The following is a 23771-nucleotide window of genomic DNA, read 5'->3' as shown; positions in this document are numbered from 1 at the left end:
AAAGAAGAGATTCTTATGTACAATAGAACATCACGAGAGATTTACTTTTATCACCTTATTTCCAAGCATGCCCTACAAAATTACCAAAATATTCTCGTCTGCTACTTAAGTAGTGGATTATACGTTTAAAATTTTAATGGCAAGAGGTGTTTTTTTCTCAAAAAATCAACTACTTAAATAACGGACGTTATAAAAATATGTTAGGGGGTGTTTTTTTTTTTTTTACTTTGATCTAAAATTCTATTTGTTCTTTTATCAGTCATTTTAATCCTATATTATTTTTACGTGCGGCGAACATTAGTCCTTCTATTGCACAACGGAACACACATGGTTGGCCTAGGTGGCATGTTCTAACGGCCAATGACGTGGATAAACCATTAAAATGTGTTGTTGCGTTATCAACAAAAATTTCTAACGTGAAATTTGTGGTTCATCACCAAATTCATAATCAAATAGATGTTGCATCAAATCATCGTTGCAATTGCACTTGTTGTCATCTTTTATTTCATAAAACAAAATAAAGTTAACTCTCTAATAATAGCTTGTACTAGCTTTAAAAACAACTCCGACCACAATTTAGGCGCGCAATCAAGGCTTAAAAAAATTACTCCGACAACTACATTAAGGATGCATATAAGCTGTTTATTTATATAAGTTGTTTCACATAAGCTTAAAAATAGGTCAAACCAAACAGACTCTTATTTAACATGAATACCAAATGTAAAGTAATTTAAGAGGGAAATCTCATTTAAGTGAACCTAATGTTTAAGTGAACTAAACAAGTGAATCGTCACGTTCAAAGAGAAAAATAATATAAAACCGATGTCTTGGAAGGCAAAGAGCTTTGTTTATTTCATGTGTATCATTACAAATACATCAGGGCCTTATAAATAGTGCTGAAATATAATTGAACTTAGAAAATGAATTCCCTATGAAAATAAGTCATAATCGAAAAGAACTCAAAAGTCTGTCTTAAAAAAACCGCGTTTTTCAGAAGACATATGTGAAACAGCATTTTTCACAAGACAGATATGTTTTAATCTCATATTCGGATGATCTGCAAAGTAAACATGAAACTGCAAGTCAATTACAATTACAATTACAATTATATTATTGTCTTCCAATAATACAATGTATAATATAAACTGATTCAGGTTCAAGAAGTGTAAGCTATTTAACTTAGATTTGAAATAAAGTTAGACAAGTAAATTTAATTCCAACTCAAAGAAAGAAAGAAAGATTTACCGAAACTGAATGTCACAACTTCCCATTCCCACAAATCGGTTCTTGAGATCTGCTAGATTCTTCGAATTATATTTTGAGCGTCGCGAACATGATAAAGATATTTGGAACTCCTCCAAAACTGTTGCATTCTCTAAGAAAAACTCGACAAATTGGATTTCACATGCAAATCCATCAAAATTTGTAATGTGAAGCTTCTTAAGAGAAGATTTGAAACAACAAGGCAGTGGAATTAATGCCCAATCATCATTATCTTTGAATGTGTAATATCCCTGAGTACAAATAAAAATGAATTAACAAGTCAATGAATGAAAATAATATCACCGTTAATTTTAACCTTAAAATGGAGCAAATTAAACAGGATATAAAGTGTACCAGAGGAAAAGCAAGAACTTCCAATTTAGGACACCTTAAAAGGAATTGCATGAATGATTTTCTAGTAAAAAAGTTCGTCTCTAGATGTAGACAAAGATGTGTCAAATTGTGGAACTTCGGAAGGAGATGAAAATGGTCATCTATATCAGGAGGTTCCTAGAAAAGTAAACAACATCCGTCAATACATATTATCTTATACACAATATTTAAAAAGACGAATGAGAGGTAGGAGAACCATGGTTCGATCCCCGCAACTGCGATTGGGAGGGGGCTGGAACCACTTGATACCAGAACTAACCCCCAAACTAGATTAAACTGGTGGTGGAAGCAAAAACAGAACAAAAAATAAACGAAAGAAGATGATGAGGAAAAGAGGTAATACATACTATAAAAGTACCCTCTGATAGTGTAAGAGACTTGACACTCGCAAGTCCACTCAGTAGCCCAACTGCACAACGAGAAACATATTCCGCAGCATATTCCATATATTGTTCTGTACTGTGTAAGCTAAAAGCAATATATGCATCAAGCAAGGAGGTTGGGGGTTTAACAATGACAAATTGTATGGTTGGATCACTTATGCAAGTTAAAGATAAAAGATTGACACAATCAATCTTGAGAGACATTTCTTCATTATCATTGCAATCATTTAGACTATAAGGGTCGACATGAATGGTCAACATCCTTAATGTGGAAATAGCAATAGTGATATGATCCATGAACAACCAATAACAATGATACAAAGTTAGCTCTTCTAGGACAGGGAACCCCGAAAAAAATTGTTCAACTGATTCCTCATTTTCAAAGGTAGCATATGAAAGATTTAACGTCTTAAGGCTAGGGAATTGAATATGAATACCATTAGGAATATGTAGAGCATAGCCACCAATGTGTAAGTGCAGTTTAGTTAATGAATAGGATGGTGAGAAGCGACGCGGTAACATGCAGCTAGTTTTTAGATGTTCTTTACCATTTATGCGAAATTGAAGATCGATGATTTTGAGTGTGAGTAGAGACGTTACTAAGGAAGCAACTTTGTGTGCATCAAGAGGAACTTCGGGTTCAGGTATACGAATGGTGAGCCTTTTAATTTCTATTTGATGATGATTAGATTTGTCAATTAGTGTGGTGATTTCATGTAAAAGGGAACATATTCGGTTTGGCCAAATACTATAAAAATCAAAGACAGACAAATAGGTCCACAAGTACCTCCACTTTGTTGATAATATGGAAGTTTTGATAGCATCTTCGGTAGATAAGAAAGAAAGAATATGATTGAGAACGTTATCGGGTAAGTAACTAATCATGTCTATATTAATACGTTTATGCGGCGGCCTTTCGAATGAAAGGTGAGGAGGAAGATGGACAATGGATACCATGCTGCTACTGCTAATTTCTTCAATCTTCTTCTTCTCGAACATAATTCTGAAATTCTCTTGAAATACAATGTTATATGAACAATCCTCTCAATTAATTAATAATTCTCAGATAACGATCAGCTCTATATATAGAGAGAGCTATAAAAACAAATTATATATTTTCGAATATTATCTTTAAAATTCTAAACATATCTTTAAAATTCTAAACATAAACATAAATCTTAAATCTTAATATTATCTTATTTTAAATATAAAATCTTCACAAAAAATATTTAAATTTCAAATAACTATCATATACGAGACAATTTCTAACTGATAAAATTTTTGATAAAATTATCAAACGTGAGACAAGTTCTAAATTATAAAAATTTCAAAAAAAAAAAACTTTTATACAGGATAAGTTCTAACTTATATAAATTTCAAATTAATTATCATATACGGGACAAATTCTAACTTATAAAAATTTCAAAATAATTATCATATGTGAGACAAGTTCTAAATTATAAAAATTTCAAAAAACTTATTTATACGGGATAAGTTCTAACTTATATAAATTCAAAATTAACCATCTGTACAGGATAAATTCTAACTGATAAAATTTGAGAAATATTTATTAAATGTGAGACAAGTTATAAATTATAATTTTTTTTATAAAAAAGCTACTTTATACAGGATAATTTCGAACTTATATAAATTTAAAATTAATTATCATATACAAGACAAATTCTAACTTATAAAAATTTCAAAAAACTTATTTCATGCGGGATAAGTTCTAACTTTGTTTTCCAATGTTCTTTTGGATAACAAGAATTATGTAACTATTTAAAATCTTATGTCTTTTAGGTGCATGTTCAAGTGAATTTTATATCTTTTCACAATTTTACACCATATAACTATTTTTACCTTTAAAACCAATCAAAATTCATAATTAACACTTTGCAAAAAATATTGTCTGCATATTTCCAACAAAATTTTAAATACTTATTAACTACATCTAAATTTTAAAAACATCTGCTTCCTATTTTGATCGGACGGGTCTATTACTAGTATATATTGATTAGTTAATTTCTTCCTGCATCAAAATGAATTGGCTTAAATGCAGTTTTACCCCCCCTATTTTGAAAAATGCGGAATTTTACCCCCCCTATTTTAAAATGCGGAATTTTACCCCCCCTATTTTATAATTTGTTGGATTTTGCCCCCCACCAAAATTTTGCACAAAATCTGCTTCTGAGCCTCAAGTGCAAAGCTTCGCACAGAACTCAATTTGGATCAATAATTCACCAAACTGATAGCAAAACGACCGCAATCGAGTTAGTTTTCAACAGAATCAAACTCCACTAAATTTGGAGTTACAGAGAGAGATTAATTACCGTTTTAGTGAAGGTCTGTTCAAATTAATTATCGTATGAAACTACTACTGGTATTTTCGTCATTCCTCTTACCATGTAGCTCATTTTTTAATACTATTTACATTTATCGAAATCTAACGAAATTACCCTTGTTGGCATTTCAATTTCGTCGAATTTGGAGTTACGATGTGTTCGGTAGACGATGTTGAATTTGAAGATCACAAGTAGATTTCTGCAAAATTAGTAATTAGACAGACCTTCACTAAAACGGTAATTAATCTCTCTCTGTAACTCCAAATTTAGTGGGGTTTGATTCTTTGGAAAGCTAACTCGATTACGGTCATTTCGGTAGCCGTTTGGTGAATTATGGATCCAAATTGAATTGTATGCGAAGCTTTGAAGTTGTGACTCGAAAGCAGATTTTTTGCAGAATTTTGGGGGACATACCTTCACTAAAACGGTAATTAATCTCTCTTTGTAACTCCAAATTCAGTGGGGTTTGATTATGTGGAAAGATAACTCGATTACGGTCATTTCGGTATCCTTTTGGTGAATTATTGATCAAAATTGAGTTGTGTGCGAAGCTTTAAAGTTGTGACTCGAAAGCAGAATATTAGGGGGGGCAAAATCCAAAAAATTATAAAACAGGGGGGGTAAAAGTCCGCCTTTTAAAACAGGAGGGATAAAATTCCGATTTAATCAAAACAGGGGGGCAAAACTGCATTTAAGCCAAATGAATTTTATGCCTTTTCACAATTTTACACCATATAACTATTTTTACCTTTAAAACCAATCAAAATTCATAATTAACACTGCAAAAAATATTATCTGCATATTTCCAACAAAATTCTAAATACTTATTAACTACATTTAAATTTTAAAAAATCTGCTTCCAATTTTGATCTCACGGGTCTATTATTAGTATATATTGATTAGTTAATTTCTTCCTGGTTTACAAGCTTTCGGCGGTACGGAATATAACTCAGTCCATGCTGACTAAGTGCGGCATTTCAATGGCACCTCAATTCACACAATTCGATGGGAGAAAGTTAAAAGCGGCATGGGTGAGCTGTTGGGAACTTACTCACCCCTTACTCTCAGTTCACACAATTTTTTATTAAACTTCTGCTTAATTTTCAGTTGATGACTGGTGAACCAAGAAATTGCCTTCCCAAAAATGGGAGATGGAATCTTAATGATAAGGTAGGTCAAATTTATGTTACTTTTTTTTATTTATATTTTAATCATTCCCTAATGATTTAATAATGCTTCTAGAAAATGAAGAAAGCTGTTACAATAGAGAAGTAGGGTGTTGTAAACTTTTCTTGTCTATTAGATTCGAGTACCTTTATGAAGCGGTTGATTAAATCCAGGAAAACCAACGAAATTGTAAGTCTGTTACAACATATTAACCGATAAGCATAAAAATCTCGTCAAGTTCTTAACTTCATTCTGTTTACTTTTCGTAGGTTGCAGAACAACCATTTGGTATTTTGGAAGAAACTGATGAGGATAAGGTTTTACCACCTTCGAAAAGAGTTGAGGAAATGTTAGATAAAGTCCGGAATGTAAAAACTCCTAAATTTTTGTTTTGTCTGCTTCACAAGAAAAATAATATATATGGTTAGTTCTTTGATATATTTTCACGTTCTGTTTACTTTTTTTAACTCAACTGTTATATGCCCTTCTTAATCCAAATTAATTGGCTATGTGAAGGTCCATAGAAAAAGGCATGTCTTGTTGATCATGGAATTTTTACACAATGCATACCTCCTCCAGATAAGAAGGAAGGCCGTAAACAAGCAGTATTCGGTAAATGTGTTGTTGATTTCTTCAACAACACATTTGCCAGATACATGTTTACGGCCTTCTTATTTGGAGTAGCTATGCACAGTGTAAAAATTCCACGATTAACAGGAAATGCCTTCTTCCATGGACCTTCGCATAGCCAATTAATTTGGATTAAGGGCATATAACAATTGCATTAAAAAAAAATAAACAGAACATGAAAATATATCAAAGAACTAACCATATATATTATTTTCCTTATGAAGCAGACAAAGCAAAAACTTAGGAGTTTTTATGTTCCAGACTTTATCTAACATTTCCTCAACTCTTTCCGAAGGTGGTAAAACCTTATCCTCATCAGTTTCTTCAAAAATACCAAATAGTTGTTCTGCAACCTACGAAAAGTAAACGACAAAATGAAGTTATGAACTTGGGCAACTGAGGGACAGGGGAGGCATTGTTACCACCACCATGGCGGGAGTTAGTTTCAGACTTATCCTCAAACTTCATGAACTGTCCAACCTCGGAAGCAGCCAAGTGCACATAGCAGATTGGAGCAACTGCATACAAGGTTTACACTAATATGAGAACTTACTACTCAAAACATAAATATGAACAAATGAATAAAACTCATGATAGAACTTACCAACAGAAATAGCAGTGGTGCTCCGCTGATAACTGTTTGACATACAACAAATATTGTTATTAGATACTGCATAATTTACTTCAAAAGATTCCATTGAATATATATCAGAATGCCAAAAACATAATTCCAAAAAATGAAATCCAACCGTACACTTACACATAAGAAAGTGAGTGCACAAGCTCCTGTAAATCATCTGGGGAAAGCCAATCTCATCCAAAAGAACATGATAATGTGTTGGCCTGCTTGTGCCCTGAGAACATATTTTGATACTATAAATACAAGGTTTGCAATAGAATTTCATGACAGAATGCCAGCAAAAAGGAATTCAAGTTATAAATTCACATCATTTAGTTGACGCAAATAACCATAAGTAACAAATGGTTTATAACATAAATAACCATGTAAACCAAACAGAAGAAAGGATAAGAGTTTAGAGAAAGCATAATACAATCACAATGGTTAATAGATGAACAAGAGATGAAAAATGAGCCACGTAATATAAAATCCTTCCCCCATATTACATGAAAAAACAGCAACAATAAAAACAGTAAACAAGATTTCAGGATAATTATGATAATTCTGTATTCCCAATGAAAATAAGCATATGCCGAACTCTGAACGGCTTGGAGTAGACAGGAAAGTAACTGAATGAACCATGCAATAATAAAACCACACATAGGAAAGTAATAATTGCATGAATCATGTGTAAAGATGAAACAATAACACCATACATCAATTAGAAAGATGCAAACAAATAACACTCACGCAAAAGAAAAAATGTAGTTGCAGTTAAAAGAACATCAATCATGGAACTTTAAAAAATCAAAACTCAACAGAAATGCACATCAACAAAAAAGAGTAAAAGTCACTCACAATCATTCCTGCATGAGCACACAGATAGAAATCGTAATTTCTAGGATGACAAATTTTGTTGTCAACAACAGTTCCTGCAAAATAATAAATAAAAAAGTTAAGAAAACATGAATGAAACCAACTTTATGTATAAATAATGGAACTAGGAATCTTAAGAAAAAGCAGCTACCAGGTGGCACGTTATCTGGGGATCCAGGCTGGAAGAATTTTGTGTGATGGTTCTTCTGGGCAACAATCACCAAAAACTTGGGATTCCAGGCTTCATCCAGAAATTTACAAGCCTAAAATTTGAATGATTATGATTAATTCCAAAAAATTAACAATTCATATATTAAAAGAAAATTTGAAAAATTTAAGAACCTCAATGACTTGGCTCAGTTCAATGTTCAACACTTGGTTAAACTGGGACTCACTGACACCATCCCTACATTCATAAGCAGAAAGAAATTCAGTTCAGTAGCACAACAGAAGGGTCACAAACACCATCAAAAACAGTAAACCAGACTAATAGATATGAACTGCATATAATAGGATTAATTACATTCGTATATAATAATAAGTTAAAGAAAATGAATGGTACAAAATTGGGAAAGAAAGTTAACCTGAAAATGATAATGTTATCGGGTTTTTGGTTCCTAGAACTTGTATAGAAATCAAAAGAAATAAAACCTTCCCGGGGTAATTCTAATTGTCCTGATTCCTGAACCTAAGTTCCTGAGCGTGATAAACATTCTAATCACATAATATTATTACGCCGCTTACGAAATATTCCAGAGTAGTCAGGGATATAAAACGAGTGGATTTTTATTTAAAATGTTAATTCTGCATAGTTCTGATCTGATACGCTCGCTTAACGAAGCAAGGTGCTCAGCAAGAGAGGACATCAGTTCAGTACCCTGTTTATTTTTAAAGAGTATACCAATCATCCACCTACAATCCCATTCTTTTCTAGTCATAAACAGTTATAATTATATTATATGAGCAGAATGGAGAGTGTCTTTGGGATTAAAACATTCTCACACAATTATTTCCTAATTTCCCTAAAGTTATCATACACATTTATTTGGGGCACTAATAACCTATCTAAACTAATGTTGTCATGCATATTTTTAATAGGGGAATACTAAAAGTGCTAACTAATCTAAAAGTTAAGCTTCTAAAGGAACCCACCTGAAAATGACGCCTGAACCATGCTAATGACATCTTCGGAGCTCGCCGAAATACAGATTTTGCAGCCACAAAACATAAACCTGCAGACCAAAAATCTACATCAGACCTCGGAGTTCAAAAATGTCTCGCGACTTCGTTACTGAACCAAAATTCATGAAATTGGCGTCGAAATGACCGGAATTTCGTTAGCTAACTATAGAAACAAACGGAATCTGAATCGGAATTATAGAGAGAGATTAATCACCTTTTTTAGTGCAGGTCTATCCTTGAATACGAAAATCAGTTAATCTCCTCCAAAACTTGGAATAACCAAACCCATGGTCTCTTGACTATTGAAATCCATATTTCTTACAATGTTTCCCGTTCTCCACACGAGTATAAACACACATGCAGTATCAATTTGAGGAGTAAATGAACTTATGAGTTTAGATCCAAAAAAGGGAAAGAAATATTGGAAATTAAGGGTAAGAAGAAGATCTTGTAATCTTACCGTTAAATTCTGAATAATCATTAGCTCAACTCCATATCCACTTTTCCATCACTTGATTAGAGCCTTGAGTTAATTTGAGAGGAGGAGGTTTGGTGGTTAACTTGCCATAACATAAATTAGAGGGAAACCTTAACTTTTGGGATTTCTATTAAGGTTTCCGAAAATCACATCAAGAAGAAAAGCTAAACCTTAGACTTTAATTTGGTTATGGTGGAAATGGGCTATGCTTGTTAAAGAAGATGGAGGCGAGAGAGGTGAGAGTTATTGTTGTTGTGACCTTGGGAGAGAAAAAGTTGCTGCTTTAGATGAGTGGATCTTGAAACTAATGAATGAGTTAGAAAAAGAGGGAGTATGCGTGAGAGAAGAGGGAGAAGGGACAAAGTGTGACAATTAGTTTTTAATGCTCTTTATTCCTATTAGGGAAATGATAACATGTGCACTATATGCACATGTTAAGGAGTAATAAATGATGTGAAAATTAATTTCAGTTAAATAAGAGACATATGTGAGAGAATGTTTTATCTAAGAGATGAGAGGACTGATTTGTAACCGTTAGATTGAAACTTATAAAATTTGTTAAGATTAGCGTGTGCACTCATCTCCCCAGCACATCTTTATCTGTCGCTCTCATCTCTCTCCCCAGCACCTTCACAATTTTGCTTGGGAAAGGTATCATTGGCATCCATGTACCACCCAGATCTTAGTAACAAATTACACTTCTCACATCTTGATGTTTCATCAGCGATGTTTCATACTCACCCAATTCAATTGTACCTCTCGCACACCATTTTTTTCAATCAATTTGGGCAAAAGTTTCATTCCAAATGGGTTTCATTTCTAATGCTCAAGATCGAGCAGTGTATTGATTTAGGAACATGTTTTCAAGAACATGTTTTCAAGAATAGAAAACTTAGATTTTGGGTATTGATTTATGAACTTTCAATTAATTTCCCCAACATAGTTCTTAAATTGAGTTGATGAAACAAAGGGCTTTGAGAGCAGGAATTGGAGAAGCTGTAATGGTGAGAGAGAAACACCCAGATCGAGCAGTGTAGGAACTGAGAAAGAGGAGGAAGAGGGAGGGTTGTATTGCGGAGAAGATGAACAGTGACGAAGGAAGAAGAAACAACGTGTTACAACCATTTTTCATTCTTTGATCTGAGCCATTGGATTCTTTTTTTCCACATGTCAGCCATCTATAAAATAAACTTATCAAAATGGAAGATAACAAAATGGAGGGGATCTAGACTTCACTTTATAATTATGAGACCAACTATCATTTATTACTCTTTAACATGTGCCCTATATGCACATGTGCCCTATATGCACATGTTAACAACACCCTTCTTATTATAGTGTGGTCCCATCTCAATTGCCAGAAACATTGCCATCTAGTTAACCCATTTATTACTAGTTTGCCAATGGTGTTTCTCAATTAATTTTCATTCTCAATCCAACATATAGTTTTAATTAATAATACTCCTATTAATTTAGATCGGGATAGTACAGAAAGCCGTTGCAAGTCTTCTAAAGATCAAAACACTGCCTCACCTCAGGTGCCAAATCACACAAATATGCAAGACATTAGAACATAATAGTGCAGGGATCTTGTGATCATATAGAATCCAAAAGAAGAGGAGTTTGCAATACAAATAGATGTGATATACAGCAATGGGCCAAATAAGATGTGAAAAAAACACTGCAGCAATTCATGCTGAATTAATTTCAAGGAATTAAAAAAAAGTAAACCTTATAATTCCTTTATCGTCCTTTTCAGACATTGGCTTGAACAAATTGTCTATCATTTCCACTTCGCACCCTGAGTTCGGACGCATGCCCTATATTTAGATATCATAGGAGCTTACAACCTATATATGTATGCACACAGAAAAATCAATCAATGTTTAGATAATTGTAAGTTTTATACTAAAAGCAATGTCGTGAACAATTTTGATAATTATTCCGTCCTTGATGAGCGCACATCGAAATTTTTGGTGATTGTTACACAAAAGAATCATCATACAAGATTTTTCATGACTGGAAATCCTAGTAGCTGATTTTTCTTTACATTCATAATTCCATTATTTTATACATAAAATTAACTTCATCCATGTCCAACAAACTTTTTTTTATTTTGATTTTGAAGATCAAAAAATTGGTTGGACATAGATAAATCAATTTATGTATAAAATAATAAAATTGGTAGGCAAATTTTCTGCGAGATCTACGGTAGAATTTTCAGTCTGAAAATTGTATGATGACTCTTCTGTGCAACGAATCAACGATCACCAAAAATTTCGGGTGCCAGTTTTTATCCAAAAATTGACAGGCCTAAAATTTGAATGATTATGATTAAATGGCATATCAACACTAAAAAAATGGTCTCTTGAAACTACCAATGAGAATTAAATGGCACTTTATTTGCAGAAGTTTATTTTGGAGAGTAAAAATTTATTTTAGTCTTTAAAAAAATTTGAGAGATCCATTTTAATCAAAAAGAAAAAATAAAGATTATTTTTAGTACAATATGTGTCGCTATATAGATCTATACGTTTAAAAATTGATGAATTATTTTACCAAAAAAAATTGATGAATTATTAAATGTTTAGTTGATAATAAAAATTTAAATTATCCATCGGGGAAGCTGATAAAAAAATTAAATAATACGAGAAACATGTTTTTGTTAATAAAAAATTGAAATGAATTACTAGATACGAAAAACAAGTTGTTATTGATAAAAAATAATAATTAACTATTATACACGGGAAAGCTGATAAAAAAATAAGAGTTTAATTGATATGCACCGACGGTGTAAAATAGTTTTACACGATTGTTCAATAAACAATCATCATTTTCTCATGTCATATCAAGAAAGTGGGGTGATGTAGCGGAAAACATGATTGGTATTAGTTGATAGTGTAAAATTATTTTATACCGTCAGTGCATATCAATTAAATCCTAAATAAAATAATACGGAAAACAAGTTGTCGCTGATGTGAATCTATAACTCACGGGGAAATTTTAATTTTTAAAATCGCTATTACACACGGGAAGTTGGTCAATTTTACCTTCTTTAAATAGAAGATCAATTATTTTCTAAATTATTTTAACTATATTGCAGATAAATTTTTTAAAATCACTAATATACATGGAAATTGGCCAATTTTAATTTCTTTCATTGAATAGCCAATTATTTTCTAAGAACAATATGTTTGTTATAGAGACTTCTAGTTCTAAGTAGTATAATCTATAGTTGGACATGAAAAAATTATTGTCAAAATATTTTTAAATCACTATTATACTTGGGGACTTGGCCAATTTTACCTTCTTTATATCAATTATTTTCTAAACATTATTTCTTGATAACATGTATTTTCTGAATAATTTTTCCTTCAAAAAAAAATATTTTCTGAATAATATTATTTATCTTTTTTTTAACAAATTTAATTATTTAACATAGCTTTTTTTCATTTTTTTTTAAAATAAAAACATAGCTTTTCTTTTTATATTCAACTAATATAAAATTTATAATTTATATTTTACTATATTCCGTTATCCAAAATAAATTTGATTTTTCCCACTATATCAAAAAAAATAGAATTGATTTTTCCCACTATACACAAAAAACAAGTTATTGTTGATGAAAAAATTTAATTAACTATTGTACACGGGAAAGTTGATAAAAAAATTAAATAATACGGGAAGCAAGTTATTTTTGAAAAAAAATATCAATGAACTAGTTGTTGTTGATGAAGATTTTTACATTAACTATTATACACGGGAAAGTTGATAAAAAAAATTAAATAATACGGGAAACAAGTTGTTTTTGATAAAAAATAAATAAATGAACTACTATAAACGGTAAACAAGTTTTTTTTTTACAAAAATACGGAAAACATGTTGTTGATCAAAAAATTTACATTAACTATTGTACACATGGAAGTTGATAAAAAAAATTAAATAATACGGGGAACAAGTTGTTTTTGATAAAAAAAAAATAAAATAAATGAACTACTATATATGGAAAAAAAATTGTTGTTGATAAAAAAATTTACATCAACTATTGTACACGGGAAAATTGATAAAAAATTAAATACTCCCTCGGGTCTTTTTTATAAGAAAAAAATCGGAAAAAAAATGGTTTTTTTTATAAGAAACTTTGACCAATTTTCAAATGTTTAAAATGTTTCATTTCACTTATGCCCTTATTTATTATGAGAGAAAATATTAAAAATAAGTAAGTTGGTTGAATTAAGAGTAATTAAACAAGGATATATATGGAATACACTTAGATTTATAAGAGTATTAAATAAAATAAAATAAAATATTTCTTTGGTTTGTGTAATTTTTTCAAAATGTTTCTTATAAAAGAGAGAGTAATACGGGGAACAAGTTGTTTTTGATAAAAAAAAAAAAAAATCAATGAACTCCTACATACAATACTGTGGAGTACAAAAGTGTCATTCCATATTTTGTATGTACTGTGGATTTCAACGGTACCAGTTATGTCGGAGAGGCAGCTGGAAGGAAAAGGGACGCCGAGAATTTAGCTGCTCGTTCCGCCATTCTTTCATTAATTGGTATCATTTTGATTCCTTTACTGCAATTTTATATAGATTATTAGATTTAATGGTTTGTATGCAGTTTATTTACTAAACAAATATTCAATTCAGGAAACTCAGAGCGACTATCTGATCATTTGAATGTCTTGCCCGTAAAGGATACTGCACAGTCCCATGAGCATGTTCATTTGTTGGATGACAGAGACAAGGACATTATTGTTCCTTCGGCTACTGATAATATGAATCAGATTGCAGTTGTACATCCTGAGCCTCGCCCAAATGTTTCCACAATTCAACAACCTGAGATGCCAGCACATGAACCAACCCCGGAAGCCACCGAGTCAACAAATGAGTTTCAGCAACCTGATCCTGCACTTCCTATTGATAATGTTATAAGTGCAAAAAAACGCAAAAGGAACAATTACAAGGCTAATAAGAGAGCACGGATCGCCGCTTCCGCTGTTCAGTAAGTATCTATATTCTACAATATCTCATTTTGTCCTTCATCCGTGTGAAAGCACGGGATAGTTACTAATTTCAAGGAAGTAAAAATAAATAAACCATATAAGTCCTTCATCCTTATCGTCCACCAACTTAAACAATTTTTCTATCATTTCCACCTTTGACTTATGAGTTTTGAACCATGCCCTATATTAAGACAATTTTGGTCATTGTCTCGAGCTTACAACCTACATACATGCACACAGAAATCAATATTTTAGATGATTGTAAAATTAATCATAAAATAAACAGGAATTCCAATTACCGCAACAATTGAAGGATTGTCAGTCTGCCCAGGTGAACCATCAGAAACATCCATGCCCAAAATGAGAGCGGAAGCTTGTGATACAATAGGGATACATTTAGAAAGTTCTTTAGCTGACGGAGAATTCATTCCACCACGCTAGGAGAAAAAAAAATCCTTAAAAGGGGATTTTGATTGTTAATATCTTTGATTCTCTATTAGTAAAAATTATAAAAAATGATATTTTGAAAATACTCATCAAAACGAATCAAACAAGATCTTATATGCTAATATTTATATCTATATATTATTAAAAAAATATGATCAAAGCAAGATAAATGAATAGTACAATTTAGTCAAACTAGCTCTTATAAAATGGGACGGATGATGTATTATACATGGGAAAGTTGATAAAAAAAATTAAATAATACAGGGAACAAGTTGTTTTTGATAAAAAATAAATAAATGAACTATATACAGAAAACAAGTTGTTTTTTGTTTGATGAAAATACATAAATCAAGTTGTTGTTGATCAAAAAATTTACATTAACTATTGTTTTTGATAAAAAAAAATTAAATGAACTACTATATATGGAAAACAAGTTGTTGTTTTCCTCTTTACTTTGTTATCTCCAAAAAAAACTTCATAACACCATACGAACCCCACAACCTTAGAACCCCTCGAAAATAGACGCGCGAAACGCGCGACCCGTGTGAAAGCACGAGATAGTTACTAATTTCAAGTAAGTAAAAATAAATAAACCATATAAGTCCTTCATCTTTATCATCCACTAACTTGAACAATTCTTCTATAATTTCCACCTTTGACTTATGGGTTTTGAACCATGCCCTATATTTAGACAATTTTGGCCATTGTCTCGAGCTTACAACCTACATACGCACACAAAAATCAATATTTTAGATGATTGTAAAATTAATCATAAAATAAACAAGAATTCCAATTACCGCAACAATTGAAGGAATGTCAGTCTGCCCAGGTGAACCATCAGAAACATCCATGCCCAAAATGAGAGAGGAAGCTTGTGATACAATAGGGATACATTTAGAAAGTTCTTTAGCCAATAGAGAATTCATTCCACCAAGCTAGAAGAAAAAAAAAATCCTTAAACGGGGATTTTCATCGCTAATATCTTTGATTCTCTATTAGTAAAAATTATAAAAACTTGATATTTTGAAAATACTCATCAAAACAAATCAAACGAGATCTTATATGCTAATATTTATATCTATATATTATTAAAAAAATATGGTCAAAACAAAATAAATGAATAGTACCATTTAGTCAAATTAGCTCTTATAAAATGGGACGGAGGGAGTATTATACATGGGAAAGTTGATAAAAAAATATTAAATAATACAGGGAACAAGTTGTATTTGATAAAAAAATAAACGAACTATATACGAAAAACAAGTTGTTTTTTGTTTGACGAAAATACATAAATCAAGTTGTTTATTGTTTGACGAAAATACATAAATCAAGTTGTTGTTGATCAAAAAATTTACATTAACTATTGTTTTTGATAAACTCAAGCAAAATTTCAAGCAAATAAGCTAAATTGTGAAATAGAACTCAAATCATAAACAACAAAAGCAAAACGAAGAAGAAACTACGATCAAACAAACAATCAACACATGCAAAGCAAAAATTCCAACTAAATCAAAGAGAAACAACATCAACGTTACTACATTACAGAAAACCCTAAAAAATCAACAACAAAACTTAAAAAAAGTGAAAATCATCACATACCAAAAAAATTAGCTAAAAAAGGAACACTACGAAATGGAAACAATGAGTAAAAACCACAAAACAGAGATAATAGAAGAAAATCGAAAAGTAATCGGTGAGAAAGAGATGAAATATTGTTACGCTTTTTGCAGAAACCTGATGAAGAAAGAAGAGAGTGAAGAAACAAAGAACCGTCTCACTCGTTACTCACACTGTGAGGGTATTTATATTTAGAGCGTGTGCGCTAAGTTTTAACTAACGGTGACGTTGAAAAATGAAAACTAATGGTGATGTTTCTACGGTTTAATGTATACGGTTAGTATGATTGATGAATTAGATTTAATTTAATCAACGCTTTGTTATAATAGAAAATTGGCACGTGCGGATTATGTGATGATCGTTTTGATTTTGTTCAGAGAAATTGGAACGCGTCCTCAATGTGTCCAAAAATGTTGTGGGGTCCATTTACTTCCTTCACTCACATCACACCATAAGCACTTTTTTTCTTGCTTAAAAAAATCAATTTAATTTAACAAAATACTACTGTGACAAAATTGACACTTTGGTGGATTCTATTAATACTCCTATAAGATGGGAAAAATTATTGTTTTTCTATTCAATATAAAACAAATAGTCAAATATATTCAATAAAATAAATAGTCGAGTCAAATACATTTTTAGTCAAAATAAAAAATATATATTATTTTTGGTATATATGAGAAAAAGAGTTGACAAAAATATTAAAAACACCCATAAAACAAATACTAGTTACTACAAGACAAAAGGTGTGTAATTCTCGTTTCAGAGTCTTTTCAACCATCACTCCACCACTTATTTTTGGACAAATAATTTGTGTAGTGAATACTTTAAATTAGTAAATTACTAGGAATCGAGTTTAACTTAGTATTGGATTGAGATTTCAAAGGATTTTAAAAGATTTTTTTGTGGAAAAATAATCGTGTGGTATTCAATCAAGACTTTTATAAAATATAAACAAATCTTGTGATATTCAATTAAGACAATTAAGATATTTTGTTTCAGGGCAATGAAATCAGTGGGTATTCAATTGAGATTTCTTATGACTTTTAAAATGTCTCTCGGTATTCAAAAGTCTACCGAATTTGATGGATTTTTTTGTGAAATGGATTTTGAGAGACTTTTTTGTTGAGAATATAAATACTTTTGTCATCCAACAATCCCACTCAAACCCTCAAGACTTTTATTTTCTTCCACAGACTTTTTTCTGCCAGCAAAATTGGAGTTCACCTTCTTTCTTTTACAACCTCCTATGCTTTTCAATCGTCTTGTTGAATGACTATTATATATCATTCCAGTTTAAAATCGTTCATCGTATACATCCATACGCAAGAATAAACAACCAAACTATATGGTTCATTTCAATCTATGCCTGTGGAAAATTTCTGTAACATAATTTGCAACTTTTTGCAACCAAAAGAATAAACGATTCTTAAGATAATTTGATACATATTTCTCATAAAAAAGAAAAGTCTTCGTTGTTTTTTTTTCATTGTATATTGATTCGTTGATTCTGGTATATTGCAATTTCTGATAATTCGATACAACCTTCTTTTTGCAATTTCATCATCGTTGTTTTTTTTTTTTTTTATGATTCATAGCTTTTTTTTTTTTCCTTTTTTGTTTTGTTTGATTCATTGATTTTTTTTAAGGAATAATTTATTTTCATTGATTATTAATTATTGATTGATTCATTATTTAGAAAAAATTTGTATCGAATTTATTGAGTCATTAAAATCTTAAAAGTCTATGTAGTACCTCGAAATCTCAAAAGTCTGTGTTATAAAATCTCACAAATTCTTGTGTTAAGAATCTTGATTGTAAAAGTCTTTCAAAAAAGTCTCACAAAATCAATACAATCTCACAAAGTCTTTTAAAATTCTCAAGATTTTTTTTTGTCAAAATAGTCTTTTGAAATCTCAATCCAATACACTCCCCTTAAGTGGTTTTAATTTTTTTTGTTCTAAAAAAAGCGGTTTTAATTTTGTGTAGTTAATAATTTAATTTAATAAATAAAGTAATTTTTTTTAAAGCATAAATAAAGTAATTGAGTTCAAGTAATTAATGAGCTTTTTTATGCCTTAAAAAAAAAAAGAGCTTTTTTATAACGATCATTTGGAATAATCTGAATTCAATTTTTTTTTTTTGATGATATGAATTCAATTTTTGAAAGCAAAATATTTTACATACCATAAGCAGAACTCTAAATTATCAGATTTTTTTCTTCAAAAAATCGGAGAATTAACACACACAAAAAGTCAACTTAGTATTATTTTTTTAAAAAAAAGGTTTAATAATTATATTATTCATCATTTATTTTTCACCTAAATTTTGACCTGCTCGTAATTTTATTTCATCATAGTTCTTTATTTTTTATTTTTTTCATCTCCAATATCCAGTCCATCGGACCATCTAATCGGTTTCAAAGGTTAGTTATGTCATCAAATGGTTTTAATCCCCTCTCGATCGTAGTTGCGGGGATCAAACCGTGGTATTTCATATCAAGTCCAACGTCAATCATTACTAGATCAACTAACAATTGTGTTTTTATCTTTTTACGCAGTGACCGTTAGTTCTTTTATCACACAAACCTCGATTCAATTTTTTAGATGAATGGTTTTTTCGCAAACTTTACTTACAATTTCAACTAAACTCTAAATTATCAAATTTTTTCCCTTAGTATTATTTTATTCATTGTTTCCTTTTATCTAAAATTCTATTTGTTCTTTTATCAGTCATTTTATTCATTTTATTTAATCCTTTATTATTTTTGCGTGCGGTGAACGTTGGTCCTTCTATTGCACAACGGAACACACATGGTTGGCCTAGGTGGCATGTTCGAATGGGCTATGACGTACGGTTCAAATGTGTTGTTGCGTTATCAACAAAATTTTCAACGTGAGATTTGTGGTTCATTACCAAATTCATAATCAAATAGATGTTGCATCAAAAAATCATCGTTGCAATTGCACTTGTTGTCATCTTTTATTTCATAAAACAAAATAAAGTTAACTCTCTAATAATAATAAGAAGATTGGATAATATAGAGTCCAGTCGGTCGCGAAGTAAATAAAGACTCAACAATTTATAATATTTATTTATTTAACATGTGTTCATCTTGCTTACCATCTTCTCCGTCTTTTGGCCTTCCTTTTTCATAGCAATATCCAATATTTTTTTTCACTAACAAAGTATCCTCGCAACTACTGGATGCCCAAGTTAAGGATCGTACTCAGGATTTTACTTAATTAAAAGATTCCCGCGTCATCTCATTTAAATGTTCTTGAGTGCAATATCCAAATATTCTATTGCATGAGTCATGTCTCTCTCGTTAATTGGTTTGGGTAACATACACTTGCTCTCTCACACACACACACACTAATCCATTCTATCGGTAACCAACCAAATAGGGAATATTTTCAAATCATATATTTGATATCACGATGAATACGTTAGAATCAAGGTGATTTGTCGTGATTTTGCATACATTTTGTAGCTTCTGTGAAATAACGATGGATCACTGTAATTCTAATGCGGTCAGTGTGATACCAAACAGGCAAATATAGACAAAATCATCTTTATTGACATCATCATTTTAAGCACTTTCAAGTTCATGCATGTTGTACGTGAGGTGGTTGATTATTCTACCGCATGTTCAAAACTCACATTGATTTACCACAATAGTATCATGTGAAAGTTTGTCTAAGCACTCCATAAACAATTTTAAGTGTATATTTCATATAACGGTGAGTATGTCAGAGTTACAGTAATTTATCATAATGTTGTATAAGCTATTATTGAGTGTAATTTTTGAAAAATCATGGTCTGTTACTGTAATTCAGACATACTCACCGATATATCAAACATTGATCAAAAGGAAAAATATAAGTATGAAAATTTCTTTTTCATCAATAACATTTAGGTGTTTCTCTCCTCGCCGTGTTAGCATGGGACGACGAGAATAAGTGTATATGAAAGAAGAAAATATACATGTTAACGTTGTTTGGTAAAAATAGTCAATAACTGACTCTTGTTCCAAAAAAAAATCAATAACTGATAAGTTAACGGATAATTTGTAGTTGATGGATGATAATTAATTGATGGTTGATGATAAGTTAGTTGAAGTGTTTGTAAAGATTCAAAGACCGAGTGCCATAGCTTTGAAACTTTGAAACCACTGCCACACAATCAACACATTTGTTGATTAATCTTAGAGTTCTACCTTGGATTGATAGGAATTGGATGATAATCTCTCCATTGGATTTGTAAATCCTAAGAGGACTTGAAATTCCTGTGCACATCAGTAGATTCAAACAACTTTCAAATGAAATTGAGATTTTGCTGGATTGGTATTGGTGTTTACAGCTGAAGAAAACTATATCATAACTTTGTAAGAAAATGCTCTCACAACTAAAAGAGTTGTATGGTTTTGCCAAAATCAAAATCTTTGAAAGAATGTAAGGATATCTATTAGAAGAAAATATGTTCAAGACTATAGGATATAACTCTCTCAGATTGAAGAATTCAAAGCCACTAGAATATTGGAGAAAATGTATCAGAGATATTTTTCATGCCTCAAAGTTATGATTAACTTAAGATTGAGGCATAGTTTATGCAGTAATATTGAATCATTTCACATAACTAGGAAGAAGCTCATAAATTATTGTATAATCATGCATCATGAGGAGAATGGATAAATTTGAAGAATACAAAGTGACTATTTGTCTGAACTCTGAAAAGTCCCACATCGGTTATAACAAAGCTTATGGATTGCCAAAATTCCTTTCTTAGGAACAAGAGAGATAAGAAAAAATAAAATTACAAACTCATTTTCTTCCGTAAATATACATTATGGGTCATGGATCCACACATGAATTAACTTATGAGTTGCAAGATGAACAATTTGATTATTAGTTTAATCTTGCTAGATATATATAGTTTTTGTCTCACAGGGGAGATATGACACTTTTGATTAGTTTCTTGTGGTATTGTCGGATATACCCTTAAAAAAAAAGTCTCATAATACACTTTATTGTCGGTGGCATTGAGACTGTTTGGTAAAAATAAGCTATAAGCTAGCTGATAGCTGAAAAGCTAGCTTATAGCTGATAGCTGAAAAGCTAGCTTATTGAAATTAAAGTGTTTGGTAAAATTAGTTTTTAAAGTGGTTATTAAATATAAAATTACATGATTGATAGTGGGTAGTTTTTTTTAGAGTGGGTAGTTATTAAATTAAAGGGTAAAAATGGAATAAAGTGTAAAAAGCTATAAGCTATAAGCTCAAACGCTACTTGAAATAACATCTGGAAAAAAAGCTATAAGCTAGTATAAAAAGCTTGTTACCAAACACCTCTAATTTTTTGAAACAAGTTTATAAGCTCATATAATAAGCTATAAGCTAGCTTATTTGTGTTACCAAACACACCCATTATCTCTTCATAGTATGCTATTGTGTGTGGTTAAAAGTTAAAATATGAATAAATAAATAAATAAATAAGTAGTTGAACTCAAGTTAAGTTATTGATGAGTTTTGGTTAAAACTTTCTTATGAAACTTTCTTCACAATTTTTCTAATTTCTTCAATTATGATTTCCAAAGTTCCTACTAAAATTCCTACATTTTTAGGTCTAGACAATTAAATATGCATGCCATTCACACAATATTCCAATATTCGCAATTAGTATAATACAGTATAAATTATTATAAATAGAAATAAGATTCAAGGTTTGTACCAAAAAAAAAAGAAATAAGATTCAAGGTGACACACGTGTGACAGTCTGGTGAATACCATTGTTTACCAAAGTTTGGTCCGGTCGTGAGGGGTTACGCTATAGATCATAGGTTCGATTCCCAACTCATTGTAAACAAAAAAAATAAAATAAAAATAACATTAAGAAATAAACAAAAAAAAATAACATTAAGAAATGACTACGGTTCGATTCTTGCAACTCCTATCGGGAGGTGTCTGAAATTACTTGATATTAGAACCGATCCTCAAACTAGATTACACAGTTCAAGGAACCAGATACTAGTGGTGGTCGAAAATAAAAAATAATATTAAAAAATTTAATATATATAAAGATTCTCGTCCTCTTTTGCCAAAATAAAAAAAAAATAAAAAAGACCAACTTATATATAAGATAAACCATTTAAAACAAAATTGAATGTTTGACATTGGTAAAAAAAACAAACTTAATGTCGAAGGAGAATAAGAACAGTTTCGACCGAAAAAGTCAATACTATTTCGTAACCATTGCTAATACGGAAACTGATTCATCGTCATCAAAGACTATAAATTTGGGAGAATTGAATGAAAATGCAGTGTCAAAATTTTGACTTTTTAGTAAGAAGTCAAAATTTCGTAACCACTGCTGACATGGAAACTGATTCATCGTCATCAAGGATTACATGTTTGGGAGAATTGGATGTAAATCCAGTATCTTGAGCACCAAAAGGAACAAATAGATTATGAAAGGTTTTGGTCCATCTTTGACAATTACAAAGCGATCAGAAATATAGAACAAGATTTTTTTATTTATTTAATTTTTTTTTTAAAACTTGGTATCCGGTCTTATGACCGACTAATCCAAGGGGACCAATCCCACCGCCCACTTGCGGGGGCCCATTTAAAGCCAGAGTTTTTTTTTTGCTATGTATGGACTTAGCCCACCGAAATTGGCACAAGTGAGAATCGAACCTGAGACCTTGAGAGGAGCATACTCCAAGGGCCCAAGCCAACACCACTCGACCAACCCCAATTGGGTTAATATAGAACAAGATTGAAATGCAAGAGACGAAAAATAGTGTTTTATATTTACGATACAAAAAATAAACTTATAAATGAGAACATGAAGGAAAAAATTCCAAAGATTTAAATCATATTTAAGCTAAATGAAAAACCAACTCATAAGATAAATTAAAAGTTTAAAACATCTAAAACAAATTTAATTCCTAACATAAATTGAAACAAACTCAACCTAATTTTTTTATAAAAGCCAAAATTTCATAACCATTATTGACACGTCTCAAACTCATTCTTTTGACAATATCTCATACTTCCATCTATATAAACAATGCTCATAATTCACCCATCCTTTCATATATATCAAAACAAAAATTAATTTAACTATAAGATATGAAGAGCTCCCTTGTAATCTTAACCTTGCTAGCTATATTGTTCCATACAATGATGCTTGCACATGCCTTTGAATGTGAAGAAGCAAAAGCATCAATACTTCCATGTATTGGATATCTCATTGGTGGTGATGATAATCCTTCAACTGATTGTTGCAATGGTGTCAAAGATTTGAAATCTTCAGTGCCAACAAAATATGATAGACATAAAGCATGTGAATGTCTTAAAAAT

General features: G+C 30.9%; 1 protein-coding gene and 1 long non-coding RNA gene across 3 annotated transcripts; both read right to left on the bottom strand.

The window, feature by feature from the left end:
- Positions 1-814: 814 nt before the first annotated feature.
- Positions 815-3274, bottom strand: LOC123921462 (F-box/FBD/LRR-repeat protein At5g22660-like). The gene is made up of 4 exons (XM_045974022.1): positions 2004-3274; positions 1618-1773; positions 1246-1514; positions 815-1057 (listed from the first exon to the last, which is right to left on the bottom strand). Exons 1-4 carry the CDS (start codon positions 3036-3038, stop codon positions 991-993), a joined length of 1527 nt encoding a protein of 508 aa, XP_045829978.1. The 5' UTR covers positions 3039-3274; the 3' UTR covers positions 815-990.
- Positions 3275-5586: 2312 nt separating this feature from the next.
- LOC123924356 lies at positions 5587-9707 on the bottom strand. Of its 2 annotated transcripts, none has more exons than XR_006814675.1 (8): positions 9070-9707; positions 8826-8905; positions 8016-8079; positions 7825-7936; positions 7656-7729; positions 6939-7032; positions 6783-6807; positions 5587-6696 (listed from the first exon to the last, which is right to left on the bottom strand). It is a non-coding gene; the product is annotated as an uncharacterized LOC123924356 (long non-coding RNA). The 2 variants fall into 2 exon arrangements; XR_006814674.1 differs by having other exon boundaries at positions 6783-6814; positions 9070-9706.
- Positions 9708-23771: the final 14064 nt, after the last annotated feature.

The sequence above is a fragment of the Trifolium pratense genome, linkage group LG4 (genome assembly GCF_020283565.1).
Source record: "Trifolium pratense cultivar HEN17-A07 linkage group LG4, ARS_RC_1.1, whole genome shotgun sequence".
Taxonomy (NCBI): Eukaryota; Viridiplantae; Streptophyta; class Magnoliopsida; order Fabales; family Fabaceae; genus Trifolium; species Trifolium pratense.
Note: the sequence above shows the minus strand (reverse complement) of the source record. Positions and strands in the feature narration are given on the sequence as shown.

Bases quoted from the DNA above. Each gene is read 5' to 3' on its own strand.
- LOC123921462 (XM_045974022.1), bottom strand. From the start codon at position 3,038: ATGTTCGAGAAGAAGAAGATTGAAGAAATTAGCAGTAGCAGCATGGTA. The intron at 1,515-1,617 runs GTACACTTTATA...ATTTGTACTCAG, and splicing joins AAGTTCTTGCTTTTCCTCTG to GGATATTACACATTCAAAGA. The intron at 1,058-1,245 runs GTAAATCTTTCT...TTTACTTTGCAG, and splicing joins AGTTGTGACATTCAGTTTCG to ATCATCCGAATATGAGATTA.